Here is a 27,411-nt window from a genome sequence, read left to right on the forward strand (position 1 = left end):
CTGGAAGGTGTACGGATGCCCACCGGGCGGGCACTCCCCGCGCTTGCCGCGGAGGCAGAGGGTGACTTCGTGGCGACCCCGAGCATTTGCGGACGGCGGGGCTCGGAAAGTCAAGCTTCCCGGGGCGCCCCACAGAGGGTGGGAGCCAGGTGGCACCGCCCCTCCCGGACGCGCGTCGAGCGCCCTCTGTCACCCCACGCAGCCCTGCCCGGCGCCCAGGGAAGAGCGGGCCCGCCCAGGTGCGCCGGGGGTTGGGCCGGAGTCCGGAAGGTGTGCCGCCGCGTCCCGGCTCGTCCCCCTCTGCCTCTTCCCCGCGGAAAAGTGAAAGTGTCTGCCAGCCGAGGTCGCGCATTGGGGGGCGGGGCCGGCGCGGACCTGGGAGCGGGCGCCGGGTACTCCAGGGGCCATGGATGGGCTCGGCCGCCGCCTCCGAGCCAGCCTGAGACTGAAGCGCGGCCGTGGGGGTTAGTGCCGGGCCGGGGCGCGCCGGGGCGAGGGCGCGGGCACAGCGGGGGGACCGCGGGCCAGGACAGGAGGTGACGGGGACGAGGGGCCAAGGCAGGGCGGTGCGGAGGGTCGCGATCGATCGGGTAGCAGTCTGAGGGGCATTCCGGGAGTGCTGGGCAGGGGTCAGGTGAGCTGGAGAGAAAGGGCGCAGGCAAAGGTGGAAACGGGCTGGTGGGGAAGGGGTCGGAGGTCAGAGGAGAAGCCACGCCAGCAGGGGCAGAGGGGAGGTCGCCTGCCAAAGGAAACCGTTGTGGGGCCCCAGGGCCACGTGTCCTACCAGCCAGGAAGTTTGTGGGGCAACCGCAGGGTGCCTGTAGCTCCCGGGCCGCGGCGCCCGCCGGGGAGACACAGCCTCAGCCCCCGGCCGCCCGCCTCCCCGCCCCCGGACTCCACTCGTGGGAGCCCGCGACTTTGCCCCGCACACAGCCGCTGGCCACAGCATGCCCTTCCCCTGCGACGTCACCCCCCCTCCCTCCCCCAGGGGCGGCGAGGAGCCCTGGAGAGTGTGGCCTCGAGCAGAGCTGGGTTAGGGCCTGCTCAGCTGCTTCCTTAGAGTGTGCGAACCCGACAAGACAAGCCTCCCTTATCCCTTGGTCACCCATTAGAGAAGGAAGAATGATTCCTCCTGTACAGGGTTGTAGGGATTAAATTAGAAGTCAATATTCGTTTCCTTTCTTCTCAGCAGGGAAGCTGGGCTTTGGAAGGAAGGGAATTAGGAATTCATTCATTCTTTTTTTTCATTCATTCAACAAATATTTATTGCTGCTTACCATTAACCAGTCCGATGGCTGAGCAGTCACAACCCTTAGATACTTTGTCCAGAGGTCCCGCCTTCTGAGAAGAAGGGAACCGATTGGAAAGTAAGCAGGGGTCATACCAAGACAGTCCACCCCTTCTAACATTGGTGGTCAAAAGATTGAGTGAGACCCCCTCTTACTCCAAGCCCGAGAGCTGGGGAGACCTGGGTGGGGGGAAAATCAGTGTTCCTTCTGCCATTACCCCTGTCCCCCACCCCTAGCCCTCGCTGTTCTCCCTGAACACAGGTTTCCAGTATCTATCTGGTCATTCCACCTGTACTGAGGCGGAGAGGTCAGAGACCATGGGTGGGGACAGTTGCCTGGGAGCGTGTGGTGGCAGGAGCAGATGCAGGGTGGGGCTGGTGGCCTCTTTTCTCTGGAGAGCACTGGCTTGGTCTTTCCTGGTCTCCCTCGACCCTCAGAAGCCTGTGTGAATGGAAGGGATCTGCTCCCTGCAGCCCAGAGGAAACATTCTAGTTGTTCCCAAAACAGGGCTGATAACTGTGCCTGATGACAGTGAGGGACTGTAAGATGTGCAGCCAGTATTACATGTCCTGAGGTCTGGCACCTACCGGGCAGGAGAGTGTGCCTTCTTCATCTTCCATACTATCCTCCACCTTTCCCGGGAGTTCCCCCTCCCTCTTTTGCCCTTTTGGCCCCAAGGCAACTGTGTGGTAGGAGGATGTGTGTGTGTGTGTGTGTGTGTGTGTGTGTGTGTGTGTGTGCATGTGTGTGTGTGTGTATACACATGCATGGGTGTAAATCATCCTGGTGAGAGGGTTGGCAGTGGTGGTGGTCCTGGGTCAAGAGCAGCTGAGCTAGAAGAGGAGGGGCCAGCTTTCCAGATCAGGGTTCCAGAAAGTCCCTTCACCTATATTCCAGCTGGTTCTGGGACTTTTGTCAGAGGGCTGTGGGAGGTGCTTCCTGGTGGAGGAACAAGTGTAACCAGACTCCTGACTTCCCTAGAAAGGGTGGCTCCCTCCTAAACTGAAAATTCAGGATAATAATTCCTTTCTAGGGCACTGGGGATTAAATGAGAAGACCCATATTAAACGTGTGTTTTCTCTTCTGTTGATAACCCTCTTTGAGAGGGGGAAGTCTTTTTTCTGGATTTCTTGGTCCTGAGACCCAAAGTCCAGTAACTTCTTTTGTTTGCGATTGTGAGTTTTGCTGTTCTCTTGGCTCTTCTGATAAAGCAGGAAGAAATGGGCTGAAAATGCAACCCAAAGGATTTAGGGAAAGAAATCATTTCCTGAGGTTCTGGAATGCCCAGGGAAAAGATTTTGCTTCTCAAGGTCTTTTGCAAACAGGAGGCATCCACATTTGTAGGATGTTTGGTGTGTACTGCATCCAGAAGGCAGGAGCATGAACATGAAACTCTCATCATTCCCACCCCCAACAGATTCTGTTGTATTCCCCAAATAGTTCCTGAATTACTCTGTGCCTCAGTTTCCCCATCTGTATCAGGAGATGCTTGTTTCTCAGATTGGTGGCGAGGATTGTGCAGCCAGTCTGTGCAGGTTGCAGATAAGGTGTGGTGACAGATCCGAGTGTTCCAGGTCACTGTTCTCACCATTGCAGCGAATGTAACATTCCTTTTTTTTTGGCTGCATTGGGTCTTTGTTGCTGCACGCAGGCTTTCTCTAGTTCCAGGCAAGCGAGCAGGGGCTACTCTTCATTGCGGAGCGCAGGCTTCTCATTGCGGTGGCTTCTCTTGTTGCGGAGCACGGGCTCTAGGCACACGGGCTTCAGTAGTTGTGGTGCACGAGCTTAGTTGCTCCGTGGCATGTGGGATCTTCCCGGACCAGGGCTCGAACCCGTGTCCCCTGCATTGGCAGGTGGATTCTTAACCACTGCGCCACCAGGGAAGTCCCTACAGGGATTGAAACATTCTTATTTCCTGTGATCCGCGATCTCCCCAGGAGTCATGGCTGAGCCACTGAGTACTGGCTTTTACTAGTCCACAGAAGCCAGGTCTGGAGCTATTAAGAGCAAGCAGCTGTGTCCCCTATTTCAGCACCACACTTTCTTCCAGAGGGCTATTAATTATTTGCAGGCGTGGCAGACACTGGCACCAAACCCTTTTGCCTCCTGGCTCCTCTTAGGGGCAGCCTCCTGGCAAAAGTCCTTCTCTCTTACCATGTGCATTTACACACTCAAGGATTTATGTGAGAATCCCAGGTGATTTACTGCTATTCTGTCTCTCTTCCCCAGCCTCCAGACACAGCACCACTGGAGCCCCAGGGCCCAGCTGCTCTGCTCTTAGCTTGTGCAGAACTGTTGACCTGGACAAACCAGGAAAAAAGACTGAGCAGGAGTGGGGGTGGGGTGGAGATCACCCAGATGCTTTCCACTCCATTGAGTGCCCCTCAGGCTACTGATGCAACCACTCCCCTACTGTAGGCCAGGGAGACTGTCCTAAGTCGGTGCTTCCTAGCTGGGAGGAGGGATTCTTTGCTGGAGCCCTGGAACAGGTGCCAGTGAGACAAGCTTGCCTTAGGACATATTGCAGGGGATGAAAGATACACCATTGTAGATCGTGCTGAGATATCAGGAACTCTCCAACCCAGAGATGGACTTTGCTCTTTATTTCACCACCAGGAGAGGAGGCTTTTAGGTTCCTGTTGATATCCAGGAATTCCTCTTGCTAGAACAATTTCTCCACTTAGGTAATGAATGAGGTCAAGTCTATTGATTTTAATCAGGGGAGGCAGGGGCAACCTTCCTGTGAGGAGTTTTTGGTCCCGTGCTCTTGCTTGCAGCCTTGACGTCCTGGAAGTCCCAGAGTGCAGCAGGGGGCCGTCAGAGGTTATCTGCTGCCGTTGACCCAGTTAGGAAGTGAAAGGTTAGGAATCAGTTATGGAGATATAAGATCCCTGTCCTGAGGCTGGCAAGGTCCGTGCTCACAGTCTTATGTTATCAGGCATTCTTCACTGTCAAGGGGTTGTAAATAAACCCATTGCACAACCTTCAGCCCAGAATTAAAAGCCCTTAGCCCAGAAGCAGCTGGGCTCTGGAGGTGTTTGCCTATGACCTTTTCTCTCACCACACCCTGGGGCTCTTGGGAGGAGCTGAGGTCTGAGCTGCAGTGCCAGGATGCTGCCTCTGTCAGTGCGGGCGTTCTGCTGCCTTTCTGGGTCCTATCACACAGCCTTCTTGCTCAACCACTGGGTGCATAGGATGGAAACTGCTCTCCCCTATTTGGAAGACAGCACGTGGCTTGGCTTCATAGAGTTGTGGCTGGAGACTGAAACGGCAGCCGCTTTCTCAGGCTTTCTGTAGCCAGTCTGTTAGAGGAAAGGGAAGCACTCCATGCCTTACAGGCCCAAGAAGATGGAAAGACAAGTGGTAGGCGGGATACTCAGGCGCTTCCGCAACTGGCTGCCTCGACACGGAGCAGGTCTGGACTGGATTAGCTACTTCTTTTTTCCAGGGTGGCCCTCTTCGATGGGGCTGTTTCTTCCTTGAAATACTTCTTTTTCTTCTTTCTTTTATATCTCATCCTCCCCCTGGTTCCCCATGTGACCGGGCCAGGAGGTTTCCCCTGTTGGTTTTTAGAGCCGGTCATGCCCTCTGCGGGGGTTGGTGTGGTCACAGCCACGTGGCCCTTGGTCTGTTCCTATTTCTTGAGTCCAAGTCAACTCGGGGCGTACTGTTTCACTTAGGCAGAGTTTCTGCTACCCTGGGGCCTCGGGCCTCCCAGGTGACCTCCCCAGTATATTTCCTTGGCTTCCGAATCAGTGCTTTCTTTCCTCCTCTTGGCCCCACCGGTGGTTCCAAATCTCCCAGGCAGGCACGGAAACTGCCCAGTTGGCTCTGATCCCATACCGGGACCTGAGGTGCTGGGCGGGCTCCAGGGACCTCGGTGTCGGTATGACGGCCTAGAGGTGCCGAAGATGCTGGAGTCTCACATCCTCCACTCAGGGCCTGGATCAACGAGATACCAGCGGGCCCTGGTGTCTTGGTTTCAGGACCTCCCCAGGATAATCTGGGGGAAGTTGTAAAGGAACCAGAAAGGGCCCAGGAGCACTGTCTACCCAACTTTGCCGGAGGGCAGCACTTCTTTGAATACCTCCTCGTGGTTTCTCTCAAAAAAAAGCCTTCGGTGGATGATTATGAGCCCACAATCACCTACCAGTTCCCCAAGGTAAGGATTGAAGGAAGGGGCAATGGGGGACAGAGGATTCGGGTGTTTGAGAGGCGATGGGCGGGGGGTGCCCTCTCCCCACCCCCAGCCCCCCACCCTGCGGGGGCTCGTCTGGAGCTGCCCTGAGCTCCACTGCTCCTGTTTCCTTCAGGCCCAGCCCTGTTTTCTCTTATCACCCGCAGAATCTAGGTCTGGCCTCTGTAACGAACTGACCTAGGCTCCCTAGCTGGGAAACTAGGCTAGTTCTTCTGCCGTTTGGGGGACCTCCTAGTTCTTCCAAATTCTATGCTCAGCCACCCTTCTCTGTAGAGAAGCTTACCTTCTGCCAGAGGTCCTTGCAGGAATCCCCTCCCTGGGGTGGGTGAGAGGGAAAGGGTGGGGCAGGCACATAGCTGGTGGCCACAGCCCAAGCGTCAGGCTCCTTCTTGTCTGGTCCCGCAGCGGGTGAAGGGGTGGGGTTAGGGCATCTTTCTCATTAACCCTGACAGCGAGGCGACTGAGCTGGCCGCTTCGCTTCTCAGATGCGGTATCTCTCTGACGTGGTCCTCCCAGGAAGCCGGGAGGTCTCTGGGCCTTTCTGTATTCAGCGTGGTCCTGGCCCCCTTCCTGACTATGTAGATCCTTAGGATACTGAAGTCCAACTCAGGTTCATGTAGACTTGGCCCAGGAGGGGCTGTTTCAGCCTTGGGGTTCTTCCAGCCAGACCCAGAACGCAGTCTCTGTGCAGTGATGGGCACAGAGGCATGCTTTGAGTCCCACACCAGTGGAAAAGCTTATTCTCAGACTGCTTTAGAGCCTCCAAAGTAGCCCGCCAGCCCCCAAGCCCTCTCCACCTGCTCCTACCTCCACATCCACCTGTCTCTTTTCCTATTCCTTGTAGCGAGAGAACCTGCTTCGGGGACAACAGGAGGAGGAGGAGCGGCTTCTCGGAGCCATCCCCTTGTTTTGCTTCCCAGATGGGAACGAGTGGGCCCCACTCACTGAGTATCCCAGGTAATCGCTCGGCCCTGGGATGGGGGAATCTGGGATTGGAGGAGAAGGGCGAACCACGTGGTTCCTGCCCCCCCCTCAACTGGATTTCTCACCAGCTTCCTTCCTGATGGGGAGGGGCTGGAGTTGATTCATTTCTAAACATCTTGCCTGGGACACCCTGAGGCAAGAGAGCTCAGGTAACCAGGTTAAGCAGTCCCTTCTAACAGAACGGGGAGGTTCTTTCACTTGTCCTAGGAGCTAGTCACTGTGTTTTGACTGCCTCTGGCAGAAGATGGACTTAGAAGAAGTCCTTTGGCCTCTAAGGAGTCCTTTATATGGCAGAGCCCTTTACACCATGAGTCCTGGAATTTGACTGCCTGAGCTCAAGTTTTGGCTTTACCACTTATGAGTTGAATGACCTTGGATAAGAAACACTCCCTCAGAGTCTCAGTTCCTTTATTTTTAAAGTGGGAATAGTGATTGAACCTACCTCAAAGGGTTGTTTTGAGAACTAAATGTGATGATACATTTAGAGCTTGACACCAATAAGCACTTCAAATACATTACTGATGTTATGATTACTCTCAGGATTAATCAGCAGCTCCCCTTTACCCTCCTTACCCGCCTCAGCCCTGCTCTGATGCTGACTGCCTTCCTGCTTTAGAATGTAGTGAGCAGGGACTTCCCTGGTGGTCCGGTGGTAAAGAATCCGCCTCACAATGAAGGGGACACGGGTTTGATCCCTGGTCAGGGAACTAAGATCCCACATGTCGCAGGGCAACTAAGCCCGAGACACAACTACTGAGCTCGCATGCCTCAACTAGAGCCCACGTGCTCTGGAACCTTCGCACCACAACTACAGAGACCACTCACCCTGGAGCCTGCGTGCCACAGCTAGAGAGAGAAAACCCGAACGCCACAACTAGAGAGAAGCCCTCTCACCACAACGAAGAGCCTGCATGCCGCAACAAAGACCCGATGCAGCCAAAAATAAATATAAATAAATAAATAAATCATAAATAAATCTTAAGGAAAAAAAAGAACCTAGTGAGCAAGTGAAAACCAGGTTTTGTCTGCTCTTCCTCAGGGAGACCTTCTCGTTCGTTCTGACCAACGTGGATGGCAGCAGGAAGATTGGATACTGCAGGCGCCTCTTGGTTTGTGCAGCTCAGAACTGCCCCCTCCTCTCTGCATCCTGTTCTGCTCCACAGCTGGGTTTGCTCAAGCCTCAGTTGCAAAAGCCAAGGCTCCCTGGCAGAGGTGGTTGTAGAGAGAGCACAGCCCAGTACCTGCTGCCATGTTAGTGCCCTGTGCCACCTCACAAGAATGGGGACACACGTCCCTCATCACCCACCCAGGGCACCTTTGCTGCCATGCTTTGGTCTCTACTCTCCCCAGCTCGGGGGGAGGCTTCATTCTAACCTGCTCCCCGCCCTCTCTATCCAGGCCTCGTTGACTTGGCCCCTGCCTCCCACAGCCTGGCCTGGGATTTGGACAACGAGGCTCAGTCCCTGGGCTCTCAAGTCACTTTCATAGCGCTCTCCTCCCTAGCTGTTTCCTCGTCTCTACAACACACTTGCTCCTTCTTTGCTCACCCCTGATAGTGTTGGTGCCGATGCAAGCAGTGTTCGCCCTTGAGCCAACCAGCCCCCTCAAGGCCATTTTCTTTGGATTTCGGTGACCGTTCTGGCCTCCCTGCTGCCTCTCCCATGAGTGGGACCTCTGCACAGCCAGGTCTTTCTCCCTCCAGCCCACCATTCACCATGGATCCCCCAGCCCCAGCCACCAGCCCTGTGCCCCATCAGCCCCAGTTGCATAGAGGCCCTGGGGAGGCTGCAGCACTGAAGGAGCCTGTCCGTCCCTCCCTAGCCCGCCGGCCGTGGTCCTCGCCTCCCCAGGGTGTACTGCATCATCAGCTGCATTGGCTGCTTCGGCTTGTTCTCCAAGGTAGGGGTGGAACGGGATTCCTCGGAGCCTGTTGGGCCTGTTCAGCCTCCAGGTCCGCCTGGCTGCCTGCCCTGCCCGTGCTCCCTGTGCTCCTCCCCCACAGTCGGGGTCAGGCGAGGCACCCTGGGGAGATTCAGGCAGAGAGGTGATTGGGCTTGACTTGGCTTTAGGGAAAAGTAGGAACTGAAGCTAGAAGGCTGTCTCCCCTGCAGAAAGCCCACTGCTCCCCGTCTAGTCAGGTAAGAATGCAGCTGGAGAGGGACATGGGTAGAGCTCCAGGTTAGGAATTGGGAGTTCCAATTCCTCATCTGTCAAATGCATGTAATGATCCCTCACCTTCCTACCTCATGGGTTGGTGTGAGGCTCAGATGACATGATACATGAAGAAGACAGAATTCTAAACAGATATAAAGACAACTATACAGTGGGGCTTGGGGGACTCCCTCTGACTCCTTCCAGGGTAGAGGGGGAAGTTGAGGTGTCCAGGACTTCTGCTGGAGCTAATTTGAGTGCTAGCACACCTGAGTTGGGATCAGAGAGGAGTCCTTCAGAATGGATGCAGCATGTCTTAGTGGCCAGAAAAGGACATCAGTGTGCTCTGCCCCAGGCAGGCCCCTTGAAGGATGAAGGTAATATACTCCATCAGCCTTGGCTTGGGTGGATGGTTCATCTGTGCAGGGTTCTGTGGATGAAGGCCATCCCCGGACCTGGGGAGTCTCTGCTGGAAGTTGGAGGGCAGAGTGGCACCCAAGAGGCCCAGCTTCTAGTCTCCCACTCCATCTAGCACAAATGAACATGGTACCACCAGGGATGACGAGTTTACTCTAGAATGACTTCCTGGGGAAGGTAGCTCATGCTGATGTTAGGAGAAGGAAGGAATACGGATCAGTAGAGAGAAGATGAAAAGAAGGCTAGGAGAAAAGGCAGGTCTTGTGCAGGAGATAAACAGCAGACTGGTTTCTGCCAGGGAGGAAAGAACCAGTTAAGGATTGGCGGGAGCAGCCTCACACATGAGATCTCAGCTACCAGCCTGGGAGCATCCCTTTGAGTCATGTTTCCCGTGGTCCTCTCCCGTACAGATCCTGGATGAAGTGGAAAAGAGGCATCAGATCTCCATGGCAGTCATCTACCCATTCATGCAGGGCCTCCGAGAGGCAGCCTTCCCTGCTCCTGGGAAGACCGTCACCCTCAAGAGCTTCATCCCCGACTCAGGCACTGAGGTGGGTGAGCAAAATGGACAAGACCCTCCCTGACTGGAGGGGGCGTGTTCCTGTGGCACCTCTCGTCACGGTGCTCCCATTCACCAGGTTAACATGCCGAGAAACTGAGCCAGGCAGGCACTGGGGCTTGGCTCGAATTATTGGCGGCAGAGCTGAAAGTCAAGCCCCAATTTTCTGATCCTCCCAACCTGATGCTCACAAGGACCTAGTTACTGTTTAAGCCACCAAGACTTTTATTTATAATAAATAAACCATGTAAGCTGAGGCTCCTGGTACTAGAATGGCCTTTGCCCCCAGCCGCCAGACTGCCACTTTTCCCCATTACCTCACTTACCTTCCTGTGTCTGTCCTATATCTCTACCTTATGGCCTCCACCTGTCTTTTTCTTATCACACATCCCCACCCCTGAGTCCCCACCCATGCCACAGTGGGGATGCTATTGTTTTAAGACACTAAGCAGACAAAGCAGCAAGTAGAACATTGTTTTAAGAATTCCAGTCCTGACCCCTGGTACTCTGGATAATCTGTGTGTCCTCTGCTTCCCCATATCAGAATAAGGGGAGGGGCTAGGCTTGTTCACTTATTCAAAAAATAAGTGTGGCAGGCTAGCTATGTGCCAAGTTATACTATTTTCCAGCTACAAAGCGGTAAATAAAATGAATGTGGTCCCTGACTTCATGGAGCTAAAAGTCTAAAGACTTAAATAAGTAAGCACACACATAAATTAAAAATTGTATGATTGTGATGAAAAGAAAACAGGATGCTACATGGGAAAATGAAGAGAAACACAGATTGACACCTTGCATTAGGTGGCCAATGAAGGCCTCTGAGACATGAAGAGAGAAAATATTGTAAATCAACTATACTTCAATAAAAAACTAATAAGGTAATTTTTTAAAAAAAGAGTGAAACGCAACCCAGGGGAGGGAAGAACCTCCGGCAAGAAAGAGCATGACATGCTCAAGGAACGGGAAGGAGTTGATGTGGGGAAGCGAGGTGAGGCGGGTGGTGAGAGAGGCGGGCCTTGTGGGCCACGCAGTGGATTACATCAGTGTCATCCTCAGAGCGTAGGGAAACCATGGGTGGGTTTTTAGCAGTGGGGAGGCACGGTCAGATGTACTCCTTTGGGGAAGATAGGGTGGAGGCTGGTAGAGACTCAGCTTTCTGGGGTTTGTGTGACTTTTCAGTGTGGTGACTCCCCCTCTCTCTGGTTTCCCCACAGTTCATTTCACTGACGCGGCCCCTGGACTCCCACCTAGAGCATGTGGATTTTAGTTCTCTGTTGCGCTGTCTCAGTTTTGAGCAGATTCTTCAGATCTTTGCCTCTGCAGTGCTGGAGAGAAGAATCATCTTCCTGGCAGAAGGTCTCAGGTTGGTCCAGCCACCGAGCGGGGTCACCCGAACTGACTGGCATCCCTGGGTTCCAAGGAATAGACCGGAGGGTTCTCGAAGGAAATCAGGCTGTAGGACCTGTGTGCTCCCCACCCTCCTGCCACCCTGCCTTGATCTGCACTAAGCCTAGAAAATAGCTGTTGTAATTCCCTGTTTCTGCCTCCAAACTTGATTACTGCCTAAGCCTGAAGGAGGTTTGTGATTTAGCTCTGAGAAGTACATGAAGTATTCCCGTGACAGCCCAGGAGGAGACCAGTTAGGGTGGATGCAGACACGATTCTGCTCTTGAAAGGATGAGGGAGGACAGGGCAGGAAGTCATAGAGTGGTATGGAGGTTAAGCACACTATCCTTAGTGGCAAACACATGTCATTTGTTCATTTATTCACTCATTCAACAAACACTTATTGTGTGTCAACTGTTTACCAGATGCCAAGCATCAGGAAGATACAAATAAGACATGGTCCTAGACCTTAAGGGAATGTAGAATTATCCCCATTTGAAAGCACAGGTATTGAAATCAGCAGGACAACGTTCAAGTTCTTTTCTTCTACCTTTAGCTACATGGAGTTCCTTAGGTTAGGATCTTAACTTCTTGAAGTCATGATCTCCTTATCTGTAAAATGGAGATCTGTAGCTACTTCATAAGGGTGTGGTAAGGCTTTAATGAAGTAATGCACATTAGGTAACTAGCACTCTGCCAGGCACACACTGGTAAGTGCTAGTTGTTTTTCTTAATAATAAGTTCATAGTTGAGTATATCCCTGTGTATAGTTGAAGCAGAATAATATCATGTCTTGGTCTCTACGTCTTAGGGGCTTCACGTCTGAGAAAGACATGGGGAGATGTGTGATAGAATAGAGAAGGGGGAAAAATCGTAAGACAGTAGAAGGTTGACCTATTTATGCCTTGGGATGGAGAAAGCTGCTTATATTGGGCTGACAACCCTGGTTTTATCTTTTAGGGAAGAAGAAGAAAAGGATATTAGGGACCCAAATGTTAGGCCAGAGGGCCAGGTGAATGTCATGGGTTTTAGAGGAAAGGAAGCTTGGGCAGGCAATGGGGGTCTGTGGGTTGAAAATTCTGTAAAAATCAGTGATAACCAAAAAGGCACCAGTTGTAGGCCAATCCTTGTGGGAAGTGGTGTAATCTTTTGCTTTGGAAGTAGCTCTTCCACTCTTGGCCCTGTAGGGAACTGAGAAGTTTCTGTCACAGCTGGAGCTGGGATGCTGGCCTTTTCCCTCTAAGATCAGTGTTTAGGAAGTGAAGGGGACTCTGGCCTGGACATGGGCAAAGGCTGGCAAGACTCATCTCTCAGGCGTTAACTTTCTTCAGGGAGACTCCACCACTCCCCACTTCCTTCCTACACTGAGTGTTTCAGATCTCTGCAGCTCAGGCAGGAAGGGGACTTCCAGTCAGCCTAAGCCTTGGCGAGACTCTCAGAGACTCCATCTTTCTAACTCAGGGAGCGCTAGCTCCATACCAAGAGCTGAAACAAGGTTTCTGCCTCTGTGTTTTGATTGGCTTTGGCTTTGGGGTAATTTGGAGAAATGAAGAGCCATGAAAGTTAGTGAATAGAGAAGACAGAAAGGGGGGTTGTGTGTGTGTGTTGGAGGGGCAAAGGGGGGGGGACTGGGGGGAGCTGGGCCCGAGTTGTGACTTAGGCAACAATTACACAGGGAATGCTTCGTTGGGAAGGGTGGAGGAGCCACTTCTGTGGGACTTTCCGGGTAGGAATTGCTGGTCAGAGGTTCCTGGAATCCAGGAATTTCCCAAGCAAACTCAGGCACCAACCTGGTAACTTGAAATAACCACGAGTGGTCAGAGGGAGCTGTGAGAGTTAAAGACTCAGGATGAGACACAAGGAGGAAATAGGCTTGACCTCTCTGCTGCACCCCAATGTTTACACGTTTGTCTCCTTAACTACACTGAGTTCCTTAAAAGCAGAGCCAGTCTTATGCTTCCTGGTATCTACATCCTTAGCACAGTGGTAAGCGCAGAGAAGGGACTCGAACAGTGAAGCCATTTCTTCTTCCCTCCCCTCTTTAGAGTCACTCCCCCGGCCCACCCCCCACCCCCCACCCTGGAAGTGAGTTGAGAAGACTAACAGGGAAAAGAAGGATCAAAGAGAGGCCCCATCCTTGATGAGAGGAGTCTCAGCCTCTCCCAGTTTCTGTACCTTTCCTCCCAGCTACAAGTAGGCACAAGCTCTGTGACCGGCATGGCTCCCGGACTTGCTTTTACAGGCAGCCTGAGCAGCTGCTGTCAGTGGTGGGCTGTAGGGGTGGGTCCATGGGGGTGGAGGTGCAGGGAGGCCCCTCTGACTCTCCCTCTCTGTGCCCTGTCCCCAGCACACTGTCTCAGTGCATCCATGCTGCTGCGGCGCTGCTCTACCCCTTCAGCTGGGCCCACACCTACATCCCTGTTGTCCCCGAAAGCCTTCTGGCCACTGTCTGCTGCCCCACTCCCTTCATGGTTGGAGTCCAAATGCGCTTTCGGCAGGAGGTTATGGAGAGCCCCATGGAAGAGGTATGACGCCGCGAGAAGAGGGCATGGTTTGGAGCCAGGCAGACCTGGATCCGGATCCCAGCTCTGCTACTAACAGCTGGGTGATTTTGCCGCAAGTTGTTTCACCTCTTTAAGCCTGAGCTTCCTCATCTGTAATATCGGAATGACAATGTTCAGTTCCTAGGGATCCTAGGGGGAAAAGAATCTGCATAAAGTACCTAGCCTGGTGCCTGACATATAGCTGATACTCAATAAGTGTCTGCTCCCTCCTCCTGAATGATTTCCCTGGGCTTAAGGGGCAGCACGTGGCTTATTCAGGGCTCACCCGACTGTCCTAGGCTAGCTAGTCCTAGTGAGCAGGGCCCACCCAGGTGTCCCATTTTTCTTCTGAATGGACGAGCACAGCTGGTCTATACAACAGCTGGTCTATACAACACACACCCCACTGGGGGCTGTTCACAGTGCTTGGAAGTGAACTGACATAGCCTTCCTGCAAACAATGAGTCTTGAAAATGCAGATTTTTTTTTTTGTAGCAAAGGTCATCTTTCTGATTAGCTCAGAGCTCAGTTGGCTAATGAGGATATAGGTCCAAATCCCCTTTGATCTCTGTCAGCTTCTTATTTCTTGGCAGTGCCTCCAGATACACCAGAAAGCTCAGGGGTGAAAATAGGCATTAATAACATAAATCTATCTCCAGTGTTGGAAGAACAACTCAGAACATGTGCTTTGCTTGAGTTGTCAATAGGAACTTTCAAGAGATGGCACGCGATTATAATTTCAAGCCAGAAGAGCTGCTTACGTTTGTCTGCACGGGCTAACCACTGACTCCCTCTGTGTAGACAAAGGGCCTACCAAGGGGAGAGGCAGGGCCTAGAAGTAAGCTATTGAAGGCTTGCAACCCACCCTAGTGGGAGGACTTCCTCCATTTACATAAGAAGTATCTGAGGTCCAGAGAACTCAACTGAGTTATCTGAAGCCACACAGGCAAGGATGGAATCTAGCACAGATAGAACCAAAGCCTGTCTTCCACAGAGTGCTGCTGGGAGGTAAAGAAGCAGGCTCTGTTTCCCTTCCTTGCTTTGCTGGCCGGCTCACCCCTCCTCAGGACTGCTGAATACACATGCCCTTTGAGCCAGTATTTGCCTTGTGACTAACTGGGACAGAGTATCAGCCCCATGTTTGGCGATGACTTAAAATGCCCCATACGCACAAGTTATGAAACTTCCTGATGCTACAGCTCCGTCTCCTCGGAAGCTGTGGCTCTTCCTCCACTGGCCCGGCGGGAAGACACCCGAAGGCTACTCAGACTCCAGCTCCTGCTCTCTAAGAGCCTTGGCCTATTTTATTCCTCTGCAGCTGCTCCGTGAAATGGGCAGGGGGTGAGGAAGGGAGAGGGCTAGGGGCCAGGGAAGGGGAGGGGGATTCCCTGACTCCCCACGTCCGCTCTCTGGAAGGGATCGCTTGACAGACAGTCTTTCCAAGTACTGGAGAGACTTCTGGGAACTTCACAAAAAATTTCTTCACACACTCTTACCTCCCAGCCCCTGAAGTAAACAGCCTGCCCTGAGTGAAGGCATCTGAGCCTATGTATACGAGTGGTTTCAGGCCTGAACTAGTTCAAATTTTCTCCCTTGACGATGGATAATTACAGTGCTTGCTCTGTCTCTTGGCACACTTCCCAGTTCCTCTCTTTCTTTTTATTTGGGAGAAGGGAGCATGCAGGGATCACTCACCCACCTGTCGAGACCAAGGGTCACAAACTGAAAAGAGGGACCCAGCAGGCTTTGGGGGATTATGACAAACTGTTGAGCACAGGCCTTGACTAAAGGGGGCAGCTGTAACTCAGTTCCATCTGTATGTGGATCAGTGTTAGAGCTCCTGAGTTTTCAGGAGAAGCCCCAAATCCAAATTTTATGTGAAATTTTCCAATTTAAATATTGGAAACTAGTTCAATTATTTAAAAATTCTCTGAGGCAAAAAGAAACAGATCTGTCCTCTCTAGTCTGGACTGAAGGCCTCTCAGGCAGTGATGGAGCTGATGCTAGAGCTCGGGTCTCGCAATTTCCAGCCCTGTGCTTGTCCTACCTGCAGCCTATAGACACAGGTTACTGCCTTTCCTTCCCTCTTCCTGTTGACCCTGGGCTCATTTCCTCCTCTTGCTGTTTCCTGCTGGAAGGCCCAAAGCTCTGTGGGAGTTTTAAAAATGGAACTCCAGGTAATTGTACATAAAGTTGTTGTAAGCATTAAAAAAATCAAAAGATGTCCATCCCTGTCCTAAAGATGACCAGAGGGAAGGGAGTTGAAGGAGAGCTGTAGGGAGAAAGATGCGGTCCCAAGGACAGCACAACCTAGGCTTGGAAACTGTTGTTTGTTAGCAGTATCACCTCAGGCGGCTTAGCTTCTTCGGGTCTGTTTCCTCATCTGCAAAACAGGCACAGTACCTGCCGCTACAGGAGCATTGGGAAGATTAAATGAGATAAAATGTGCAAAGCACCATGTGTGCCATGTACTAAATGTTGCCTATATAGAAGCCATTACCATGATCAATGTCTTATTAAGGGAGTGACTGGCTATGATTTACCCATATTGTATATTCCATCTTCCTTAGCTCTCTCCTGTTTCCTGCTTCCTACACCCTCACACCCTTTCCCCAGGAAAGAGGGGGTGGTGAGAAAGGAGAGTATCAGACAGGAAATGAGAATTGAAGGTGCTGATTTTATTGCTACTTGGGCTGAAAGTTACAGCCACAGGCAGAAATGGAGAAAGGGGAAGAGATCAAGGTGTTCTGTGTTTTTTTCAGGTCCTGTTGGTGAATCTTTGTGAAGGAACCTTCTTAATGTCAGTAAGTGTCTGGGTTCAGATCCCCTGCAGACCCACTACCAATTCAATTGCTCTAGTCTCATTGATGTTCCACTTACTTTAACAAACTTTAAGTACTTTTGTTGAGTGAGAACCCATGCTAACAAGATCTCTCCTCTCAAGGAGCCCATGACAAAGACAGATGACTTCACAAGGCAGTCGGTGTTAGTGCCTTTAGGGCAAGGATATAAACCAAGTACCAGAGGGACAGAGAAACTTGCTAGTGTTTCGAGTCAAAGCTTCTGTTTCTTCTCTTCTATGTGGCCAATTATCTGGGGGGGCGGGTAGAGTGGGGTGTAGAATTCATCCCCACCTCACACTCTCTGCCAACACTTCACTCCACACCTCCTCCCTAACTACTTAACCTCTGAGCTGCCTCTGTCGTCTCCTAGGTTGGTGATGAAAAAGACATCCTACCACCCAAACTTCAGGAGGACATCTTAGAATCTCTTGGTCAGGGGATCAAGGGGTCACAGAGTAAGTCCTAGGCTCCTCTTATTTTGGCTTCCTCCTAAGAGCTTGAGGGCATGATTCCCAATAATTCCCTTCCAGAACTAAAACAAATTCACTCAGCAGTCCTGGACTAGTCCCAGAGGCCTTGATTCTAGGGCGAGTATGAGATTTTATTCTTCCTAAGCAATGGTGAATCCATATCTAGTCTCCCATTTTAATCAGTCAATCAGTAGTTATGAACCCTACCTCACCCCTTCTCCAAGAGCTTTCAGCTTGCAATGAAAGCCACTGGAGGTAAGAGTGGGTAGTTTCATCCTTCCACTATCCTGAGATGGTCTCTGTTCCCTGCAGCTTCTGAACAAATCAATGAGCATGTTTCAGGCCCTTTTGTGCAGTTCTTTGTCAAGACTGTGGGCCACTATGCTTCCTACATCAAGCGGGAAGCAAATGGGCAAAGCCACTTCCAAGAACGGGCCTTCTATAAGGCTCTGACCTCCAAGGCCAACCGCCGATTTGTGAAGAAGTTTGTGAAGACACAGCTCTTTTCCCTTTTCATCCAGGAAGCTGAGAAGAGCAAGAACCCTCCTGCAGGTATACAGTGACAGGCCCCTATCAATCCAAGCCCAGAGGGTCACTGCCTCCAAGTCAGGTGTGGCCCTACGATGAAGAGGAGGGGAGGAAAGAGCATTTCTCTCTAGAGGCCCACAAAAATAGCTGTAATCTTACCGAGTGGGGCTGGAAGGAAAGAACCTGAAGCCTAAGAAAATGCCTCCTGAGCTGATACTTTGCAGAAGTTGCTCTGTTCATCAGCCAGCAGGAGGCCATATGCTCTTTGTTTTAGTCTGGAGCTAATTCCTACTAATTATTATTTGTTTTAGGCCCCCTCTGGGGCCAAATCAAATACCTGTACCTCCAAAGGCCTGTGAGGGCTTGGGCATCCTGGCAGGAATGTGGGTGTAGTCAGGGAGCGTGGGCAGCAGAGAGGATATTCCTGACCCTCACTCCGGAGTTCATCTTAAGTCTGCCTGGCCAGATTAGATGTCTCTAACACATGTATCTGAACCCACAGGCTATTTCCAACAGAAAATACTTGAATACGAGGAACGGAAGAAACAGAAGAAACCAAAGGAAAAGACTTTGAAATAAGAGCTGTGGTGAACAGAAGTGACTAGACCTATAGGCCAGTTGTGGACTTTGGCCCCTGCCAGCATGGTAGGATGTGAAGCTCTCAGCCCCCAGAATCCACAGCCTTCTTCCGAGTCCTGGTAACCAGGTCTTGCTTCAAGTTGGTGTCTTGAGTTTGGGATCCCTGGAATCAGCTTTCTCAAGACTTTGGAAGGCTCTGACCTCTGTGCTCACAGAGCTGGGCACAAAGCTGCCTTTCCTGCAGAGGTGACACCGCGCAGGAAACAGTGGTAGAGGTGTTGTAGAGTCTTAGAAGTTGCTGTAACTGCCCTCTCCCAGGAACCTCTCTTACAAAATCCTCAACAGAGAAAGCAGTTGTGGCCCAAAGGCTCAGTTTCTCCACATAAAAGAAGAGGTCTGTGGACATGTGAGGATAAGAATAAAGACGAAAATCTTCTTGTTCTTTGAATGCGTATCTCTGGCTTCCACTATGGAGAGAGAACCAGGAAAACAAGGCAATAGAAGTGAGAATAAACTGTGCTAGAAGTAGAGGACCTGGCAATAGTGCCCAGAACCCTGGGACTGTGTTTGGAGTGGTAGAATTACAGGGGTCAGCAGAGCCTTCTAATAGGAAGGGTGAGGGATACTGGTAAAAGCAGCAACAGCACTGGGGACACGGCAGCAGTTCTTGGTTCTAGTTCGGTGTGCTTTCCAGAATCCTGGGAGGAAAGGCTGCTAGCCAGAGTGAAGCATTTGCAGTTGAGTAACTTGAGGGTAGGAATTTCAGTTGACAGAAGCCAGTGAAGAACACTACATTGTTTCTATCAATAGGCCTGTCTGCCCATCACTTCCAGTTTGGAACTTTCCATTTTAGACATCCTACTTCCAACTTCAATATTTTGAGAAGCCCAGTTCAACTCTTTAGCTAAAGGTAGAGGGATCCCCGCATTGACGTTTTTTCTCTTTGAGAAAAGAGAATCAAAATCTTAGCAGTTGAAACAAGTTTAGTAGTCACCGGGTCCATCTTCCCTGTGTATCTCTACGGACGGTTTCTGTTTAAACACTGTAAGGGATGGGAAACTTTTAGAAGCATCTTGTTTTTCAAAAATTCCATCTTTTTAACGTGTGTATGTGTGGCTCTCAGAGGCCCCTGCATTCTGTTCAAAGAACACAAATGTTGTTGGAGGGTGGGATGGGGACTAAGGTTACCAAATTGAAGTTAAAGCCAATATAATTTTATTTTAGGGTCACAGAGACCTACTGCAGGTGGCACATGTTCTACCGTCCACATGCCACCCCTAACTATGCTGCTACTCTTCACAGCTTCCAAGAGTTATTGCACCTTTTTAGGTAGTTTATGGCAGTGGTTCCTAAGCCTAGTTGTAACTCAAAAGATTTAACAAGGACTGGAATCCTGGGGAGCTTATGAAAATATGAGGCCCCATCTCAAACCTACCAAATATCTCTAGAGATAGGACCTGGGAACCTGTATTTTTAAAAATTCTTCAGATGATTTTGATACCTGGTTAGGTATCAAAATCATATATAATATGATCACAAGAAGAATTAGGACCAGCTGAGGTTTACTATAAACGTACCCTTGATATGATGCGGATGGTTATCGAGAGCTGAAGGAAACACACACCAAATACCTGAACGTCTTCCAGACTTCCTTTACGCTGAAAAAGATTCTAGAATCTCAGTTTGTAGCTTCAGCCCACTAAAACCTAGTGTGGTGCAGGAGAGAACAATGGATTAGGATTCAGAAGATCTGGATTCTAGTCCCCATTTGGAAGAGGAGTAACTGTTGTGACACTGGTATGCCATTTAGCTTCTCCAGACCTCAATTTCCACTGCAGGTAATTAACATTTGCTCTGTCTATCTAATATAATAAGACAAAGATGTAACTTTAGTTAATTACCCCTCCTTCTTTTTCCTTTGTCCTAGCTTGCAACATTTGATCCGCCCTAGCATTTTCCTGTATGTACTTCTCTACCCCAGATGCTGGAGAAGTTGCTAGCAAGCAAAGGCAGTGAGAAACTTCCCCTTCCTTCTACATTCTAGCAAAGAAATGAAAGGTTTCACAGTCATTGCTAATCAAGATTACATGGAATTGATGAAATCATTAAAAGTGTAAGGAAGAGTTCTGGTTGCCAGGCAAGGCAGCACAGATATTGTGTATCCATGATTACAGAAACAGGATATAAATAAAAATCAATAATAAGATACCTCATTTTAGTCAATAGCTTAAACCTTTCCGCTTGTCTCCCTCTTCATTCAAGCAACTGAACTATATACAATGGAAACAGATCTGGTTTATAGTTACTGAGGACACCTGGTTTTCATTTCAAACTGTTGTACAGATACTGAGTAGCCAGAAAAGGAAAGTGCAAATTTTCAGTAATTGCCTAGAGAGGCCCAAGCCTCTCTAATTAAAAATCTGGGGGAAGGGTTTGAGATTCCTAGACCAGGTGACTATTAAACCCCTTTGGACTTTTAAGATTATGATTCTGTTTTCTCAAAGGGAAAAAAAGATTTATAATCTCACGGGTGACAACCACAACCAAAAAAATCTACCAAGAGGGAAAATGAACATAGCACTCCTGTGTTTTAAGTTAAACAGTTTTATACAAAACAGAAAGGTCACAGGACACATAATGATGATGTAGCTGACTGAATTTCCTCATTTATTAAAGAATAGAAATAAATTTTGCTTAAAAATTTTAAAAATGACATTAAAACTTAGTTTATCTTTCCACTGAATAAAACTGAGAAGAAGACTGGCTTTCAGATCATATATTTATTTAAAAAAATAAAATGGATCGACAAAGTTACCACATTATTATGCATGCTAACAGGATTTCCCAAGCCCATGAGATACCATTTCTTGAGCAATAAAAAAAATGACTTCCTCAATAATGTAAAGATAGGAAACCTTTCAATCCAAATTCAAGATCTTTATCACTAGGTTCCACCTCACAAGATATATCTGTGCCACAAGTTGAGCTCCTCAGTAAAGAAAGCTTGAGAAGATACTAAACAAGGACGTCACTAAAAGATGATGATTTGTTAAAATTATAAAGCAACCATCTTTTGGCCTGCAAATATTCTACATTAGAAATCTCCACCACTGGGGATCTGCTCCCCATGACAATTTTACTATGAATCCAGGATAATTACAAACACATGGCATTTTTTTCTTGCATGCTTTCTTGGGCCAACCCTGTTTGACAACATGTACAATTTACGGGATGGAACTTGAAATTCCCATTCTCACACAGGGATAGTTAAGGAGTGTTACCAATAACAAAGAATAAAAGTTATATATAACATTGGTTATTATAAATTATATTTGTTCTTAATCACCCCATTCTCCTTAATATGTTCAGATTCTTTCGGGCAGAAAACATGAGTTTCCTATAACATCAATTACATCATTAATGATGATTAGAATGAGCTGTAGAGACCTTGATTCTGAAGACATGTATGTGCAGGTGAGATGCAATCTGATTGCAAACACTGACACAGTAGCGAATCAAATCAAAGAAAGAGAAGACCTAAAAAAAAAAAGAGAGAGGTACTATTAGATTCTCAGGAATCTGCTTAGGCCATCCCTAAGATTCCTGAAAGCCAAGAGGAGAGGCTTCTTTCTTCTCTTCTTTTGAAATTCACCTTCAATTCCATAAAATTTAATAACTCAATTTCCTCAAAGATTTTTCCTTTACACCAAGGAGCAACAAACTTAGTGAGTATTTTAGGCTTTGTGGACCATATTCTCTTTGTCACAACTGCTCAACTCTGCCACTGTAGCATGAAAGCAGCCACAGACAATACATAAATGAATGGCCATGACTGTGTTCCAATAAAACTATTTACAAAAACTGGCCATTGGCCCACAGGCTGTAGTCTGCCAACTCCTGCTTTACAGTTAGAAATATGGAATTTATGAGCCAGGATGTAGGCAGGACTAATAAGAGTAATACAAAAAAATGACTCAGAGATGAAGCCACGAGGAACTCCCACAAAGTCCCATAAATGTGGTTTTCTAGTATTCTAAATCATTACAATTATATGACCTATATCTCAGGACTGGCCCACTGAAACAAGAAAACAAGTAACCTCCAAATCATGAAATAGAACACGGCACAAAACTTACCAGGGCTATCCAAAGTACAATATATTCATCAATAAAGCTGTTAAAATATTGGTCCAGAAACAAAAGTGCTGGACCTATGAATGCTGTGTCATGCAAATGCATTTCACTTTTAGTCATGTGTGCCACCTATGAATAAAGAGAATCGGTGATGTAGGCAGGCATTTTCATATTAAAGCAATTGTGAGCTACACAGTAAATCAGTATTGTGATCAAATATCAAGTTTCAAGAATTCTTTAGCAATATCTGTTGAATTTTCAAAACTAAAACAACAACACTAAGTGGGTGTGAAAGCTATACACCGAAGGTATATACCATGCCAACTAAGTCCCCCTAAATATGCTTTTCACAAGGAGCCTTGAGCGTACAGAATGAGAATGAAGAATGTGGATAGAAAGAAGAGTCGTAGAGGTTTAAGGAGCTTCTGGTAATCTCAAATTGCAGCTTCACATAAGAGTAAAAATGGCTCCCATACTGATGTCAAGAGATTTTGATTAGAGGACAGCAAACTCTAGAACTGCTTAGGAAGTTATGAAATGAAAACTATGGCCATAAAACCAAAATAAGAGGAAAGTTAAAAAGAAAAAAGACAAAAACTCTGGTGCTTACCACAAGCTTATTGGTGATTTTGGCAGATACAAAACCAAATGTCAATATATAAAGACAGGGATGCTTTTCAAAAAGCTGAACAGCTGATTTCTTGTAGATCATTGCAGCTAATGTAATTACTGATCCAATATGGAGAAAAGGAGAAAGGACACTTGTTCCCTGTACAGAGTAAAGAGAAGTGAGGAGTTAGTGGTATTCTATACCGATTTGCTTGATGGAAGACCGATCAACTTGAACTTCTAAGAACCTCACGGTGTCTGAGAGCCAGCAGTTTTTATAAGTGAATACCAGAACAGCTAAGGAAAAGCAGCAGCATGGATTAGTTAGGCACAAACTGAGGATTTTACTTAAGAGGCCAGACATTTTACAAACCAGATCGCACTTAAAAAAAAAATATATATATATATATGTGTATAAAAGTGTGTGTCTGCATGCACAAAAAATATGCAAATATAAGCATATAAATGTATACATGTGTAATTAAAACTGAGAAGTTTCAGGGTTTTTTTTCTTTAAGACTAAGTGGAAACTCTCAATTAACAATGATTTTAATTAATTCAAATAACAATTCAAATGAAAAACAAAGCGACTACAAAACTAAGTCCTAGCGCAATCACTGGAAATCTTAAGAAATACTTACTGCTATCGTTGATCCATTTTTTCCAACACCACCTGTGAAGATTACACGGAAGTAATTTGTACAGGAAAATATGGTCCCTGCTACAGTACAAAGCGCAGGAAAAATTTTCATTTGAATATTCAGCACTGGAATCTTTAATGGGTAGAGAGAGAAAACAATTAATATATATATAAATCAAAATAAGAAAACAAAGCAAACATTTGATTCATATTCTGATATATTCTCCATTCCTTCTAGTTTAGTAAATACTTAAATTGATGGAAGTTTCTCTAACCTTTCCATTATAAACAATATAAAAAGTCTCAAGAAATGAGAGACTACATAAAAATTAATCTGACTTCTGATACCAACTTTAAAAAAAATAACTGATCCAACTTTATTAGCTCGTGTCATAGCTAAATGAAGTTCACCTAATGCATCCCAGAAATCTGGCAATAATGAACCAGGCTATCTTCTGGCCTTTTAATAAAAGAAGTGTACTTTTCCTTTATCTTTGTGCATTTTTTGAACTCTACTGCTAAATCTGTAATTCGTTACTAATTGTTATGAGAGAAAACATGGAGCATAAAGGACTAGAAATATTTGCAACTAGATTTAAAAAATCTGCAAACTAGAGAATTCCCAATTCCAAACTGTTAGAATACAGGCAGCTAGTAAAAGTAGAGAGCAACTAAGAAGGCATTCATATTCAAGGAGCTTCTGTAATCTCAAACTGTAGCTTCACATAAGAGTAAAAACAGCTCCCATGTTGATGTCAAGAGATTCTGGTTGGAGCAGAGCAAACTCAGGGACAGGACGAAAAATATGTGAAGCACACCCAAGCAGGTACAGCTCTATAATTGTGAATCCAAAACTTTAACATATAAGTTTACTTTTCAGAAGAAGTAAATAATACATTTTTACAGTATACTGAAAATATGAATTGATTTACCTAAAGTAAGGGGGGCTGAGTGCATTGAGATCATGTATCTAACCTTGTGAACACAGTATACCTCATTTAAAATGAAATACACTTGTATAATACTAAATCTTAAAAATCATTTAAGATTTTCTTTCTTTTTGCACATCTCTTTTTAGCTTTTCTGAAGTCTCCAGTTTTGTCCAATATGGACTGAAAAGAAAGGAACAGTAAAATGATATATTCTATTAAGTGAAACAAATGACTCTAGGAATAAGATTCCATAAGCCCACAGTAGTTTAATAGGCAATGAGTTCTTACAATGAAGACATTTTAATCAGGGCTGTCTACACTTTTCAGGGATGCCATCTGCTTACACTTTTAAAATCAAATAAGAATGTGACACTTCCTATCTTTTGTATGTATAAAACCCCAGTAAAATTGATAGATATAAAATTTAATGTTTAGCTACTCTATTTCTTTAAAACTCTCAAGAACTCAGTTTATTTACACAACTCTATGACCTCTTGCAAAACTGCAGTCTAAAAAAAAAGGGAAATCAACTATTCAAATTTCAAGTTGTACTGTGGCAGTGTTTAATTTTCTAAAATGAAATAGGTCAACTTAAAAATTAAGCCCAGAACTTCACGGAGCATCTTAAATTGTCACCTTCCTTCTCTAACTGATCTCCAAACCCTACAGTCCAAATTCAAAGCTTGTTTTCAATAAAGGAGAAAATCAACACCATGGTTGCTTTGAACTCCAAGAGATTTTTTTGCTCCAGTTCAGAAAACTAAGGATATTACAATCTAAGTCTGATGCACCTGGCTGAAATTCAATATTCTGTCTAGTTTCCTTTTCCCTCCAAAGACAAAGGACCTGTCTGGCAAAGGAGGAAATACTACACTCACTTAGATTTCAAAAGAAGCGAAGCATTAATCCATTACAGGGGCATGCCTGTATTAAGGCCAGGGCACTAAACGAGTGCCAACTCTAGTGTAGCAGTAATCTGTGCCACAATTGAACTGCATTGCATCACAACTGTATTTAAAATTTGGTGAAAATGCTTTAGGATCATGGAAATTTTTGCTCTCTGAAAGAACAAAGGATAAACAGCAACATTACAAAAGCCAGGCAAATTAGTAAATGGCTTGGACCCCAAACCAAGTAAGCAAGCTATAGACGTAGGGGCAAAATATCATAAACATTCTTAGGGCCCTCTTCACTTCTGTCATATATGATAGCTACATACACCAAAACATAAGCTCCTGAATGTAGGTTTATGTTTGAATTGATTTTTATATTCTCTCTAGAACCCTGGATATTGTAGGTGCTCAGTATAAACTTATCAAATAGATTAAGATGTTCTCCCTTTCTCTCTCTACGTAGAATGTCTTTTTTGAAATACTATGAAGACACACCTTGCCCCCACATTAAGAAGGAAAAAGGAAGTTAGCTACAAGAAAATCTGAGGCAACGTGAAGGGAAAGCGGAAGTCAGAGGAACTCCAAGTCTCACCAGGTGATCACTTAAAAATCAGCACTGACTCAATCACTTTTAAAAAGTATTAGAAGTATTGCCATTTTCACCTCACACTCAAGATCAAGGAGGGTGGACACACTGTCCTTCCCAATCTTTCTCTTTCTGTCCTCATCCTCCTGGAACATATCCAGGGTGATCAAAGTGCATCCACTCTACAGAAACAGCCAGAAAGCTGTACTAAAAACGCTTTTATCTCAGGCCTACGCAGAATGTCGACAGTCTTTGAGACTGGGAAGAATAAGAACTCCCTTGGGTCACGGTGTCTGCTCTACAGCGAGGGTAAAATCCTCTGGATTCATGCCATAAAATTATGTAGCCAAATAATATCAATCTAATGTAGTTCATTTTTCAGAGATTAAAAAAAATCTTAAATTCTCAGGTGTACCAGATTAAATGGACACAGGTTTTGGTTTAATCGTTTGGATTAATGCAGAGTATCAGTTACTAAGCTGTTAGACTAGTTTTCTTATGAGCATAATAAAATATTCTTACAGGCTTTGTAAATTTCAGCAGAAACAGAAAGTATCATTTTGAGATTAGATACTTCCTTCCAAAGAATGTGGGAATGCCTGTTTATAATGTCTGATTTAGTTAAGTATAAAGCCACTACTTAAGTCTTTTAGTTTAAGAATGAGATACAAATAAATTACACTATATAGCAAGTCTTCAGTTCTACCTACTGAATTCTGAAACTTCACCTGTAGTAACACCCACCATTTGCCTTAACTGGATTCCAGAAGGTGTCTCCTGGTTTAATACACGTTTAATCAACTACTACTTTTCTTTTTTTTAATTTTTATCTTTGGCTGCATTGGGTCTTTGTTGCTGCACGTGGGCTTTCTCTAGTTGTGGCGAGCGGGGGCTACTCTTTGTTGTGGTGTGTGGGCTTCTCATTGCGGTGGCTTCTCTTGTTGTGGACCATAGGCTCTAGGCACGCTGGCTTCAGTAGTTGCAGCACACGGGCTCAGTAGTTGTGGCTTGCGGGCTCTACAGCGCAAGCTCAGTAGTTACGGTGCACGGGCTTAGTTGCTCCGTGGCATGTGGGATCTTCCCGGACCAGGGATCAAACCTGTGTCCCCTGCATTGGCAGGTGGATTCTTAACCACTGCACCACCAGGGAAGTCCTCAGCTACTACTTTTAAAAGAATCAAATGTCAGTGAAAGTACCTGTGAGGGGATTTTATGGGTCCCTTCCAAAGTGATGACATTCTTTTTTTAAAGAGTTATATATATGATAGAAGATAGTTTCAAGACATCCCAAAAGGATATATTCTTTTAGGGAAGCAATACACAAAAAAAGTCTTGTTTTTTGCAATGTGCAAACCATATACTAACTTTTGTGCATGAAAATAATTTCTTTCCATAAAAAATGGGGGAGGAACCCCAAAACACAAACCATGCACGCACAAAAAACCCAACCAACCAAAACCAACAAAAACTAACTACAACCTTTGGTAAAAAAACATCTCTTTGAACTAAAAAAAAAAAAAAAAAAAAAAAAGCAAGAAATGGGTAATCAATAAGCAGTAGATATAAATCACTTACCTTTGCAAAACAGCTGATTTTCTAAAATCAGCTTTAAGAAGACATTTGTACTGTTTTTGTTTGTTTTTACTATAAAGCTGCTTTCTTAAATTTATC

General features: G+C 46.9%; 2 protein-coding genes across 20 annotated transcripts in view; one reads left to right on the top strand and one right to left on the bottom strand.

The window, feature by feature from the left end:
* Nucleotides 1-27,299, top strand: DENND2D (DENN domain containing 2D). 15 transcript variants are annotated; one of them, XR_014255564.1, is made up of 13 exons: nucleotides 1-464; nucleotides 5,229-5,451; nucleotides 6,332-6,444; nucleotides 7,511-7,580; nucleotides 8,293-8,370; nucleotides 9,450-9,590; nucleotides 10,813-10,961; nucleotides 13,332-13,509; nucleotides 16,290-16,331; nucleotides 16,741-16,825; nucleotides 17,153-17,392; nucleotides 17,871-18,013; nucleotides 19,875-20,580. XR_014255564.1 is itself a non-coding variant. In XM_082433301.1 (12 exons), the coding sequence occupies exons 1-12, from the start codon at nucleotides 16-18 to the stop codon at nucleotides 17,945-17,947; spliced, it is 1,845 nt and encodes a 614-aa protein (XP_082289427.1). In that variant the 5' UTR covers nucleotides 1-15; the 3' UTR covers nucleotides 17,948-18,395. The 15 variants fall into 15 exon arrangements, 14 of the variants coding, with proteins under 14 accessions (XP_082289427.1, XP_082289439.1, XP_082289438.1 ...); XM_082433301.1 differs by lacking the exon at nucleotides 19,875-20,580 and having other exon boundaries at nucleotides 17,871-18,395; XM_082433305.1 differs by lacking the exon at nucleotides 19,875-20,580 and having other exon boundaries at nucleotides 271-464; nucleotides 5,276-5,451; nucleotides 17,871-18,395.
* The window catches only part of CEPT1 (choline/ethanolamine phosphotransferase 1), a 36,413-nt gene continuing 29,710 nt past the window's right edge, over nucleotides 20,709-27,411 (bottom strand). For all 5 annotated transcript variants that reach the window (XM_082435955.1, XM_082435954.1, XM_082435958.1 and 2 more), the window contains exons 6-9: nucleotides 23,331-23,462; nucleotides 22,691-22,849; nucleotides 22,084-22,209; nucleotides 20,709-21,484 (exon numbers count right to left, since the gene is read on the bottom strand). In XM_082435955.1, the coding sequence (XP_082292081.1) occupies nucleotides 21,365-21,484; nucleotides 22,084-22,209; nucleotides 22,691-22,849; nucleotides 23,331-23,462 (537 nt within the window). In that variant the 3' untranslated portion in view covers nucleotides 20,709-21,364. The remainder of the gene's footprint in view (nucleotides 21,485-22,083; nucleotides 22,210-22,690; nucleotides 22,850-23,330; nucleotides 23,463-27,411) is intronic.

The sequence above is a fragment of the Balaenoptera physalus genome (assembly GCF_965194825.1).
Source record: "Balaenoptera physalus genome assembly, chromosome: 1".
NCBI lineage: Eukaryota > Metazoa > Chordata > Mammalia > Artiodactyla > Balaenopteridae > Balaenoptera > Balaenoptera physalus.

Bases quoted from the DNA above. Each gene is read 5' to 3' on its own strand.
- DENND2D (XM_082433301.1), top strand. From the start codon at position 16: ATGCCCACCGGGCGGGCACTCCCCGCGCTTGCCGCGGAGGCAGAGGGT. The intron at 16,826-17,152 runs GTAAGTCCTAGG...TGTTCCCTGCAG, and splicing joins GGGGATCAAGGGGTCACAGA to CTTCTGAACAAATCAATGAG. The intron at 17,393-17,870 runs GTATACAGTGAC...CTGAACCCACAG, and splicing joins GAGCAAGAACCCTCCTGCAG to GCTATTTCCAACAGAAAATA.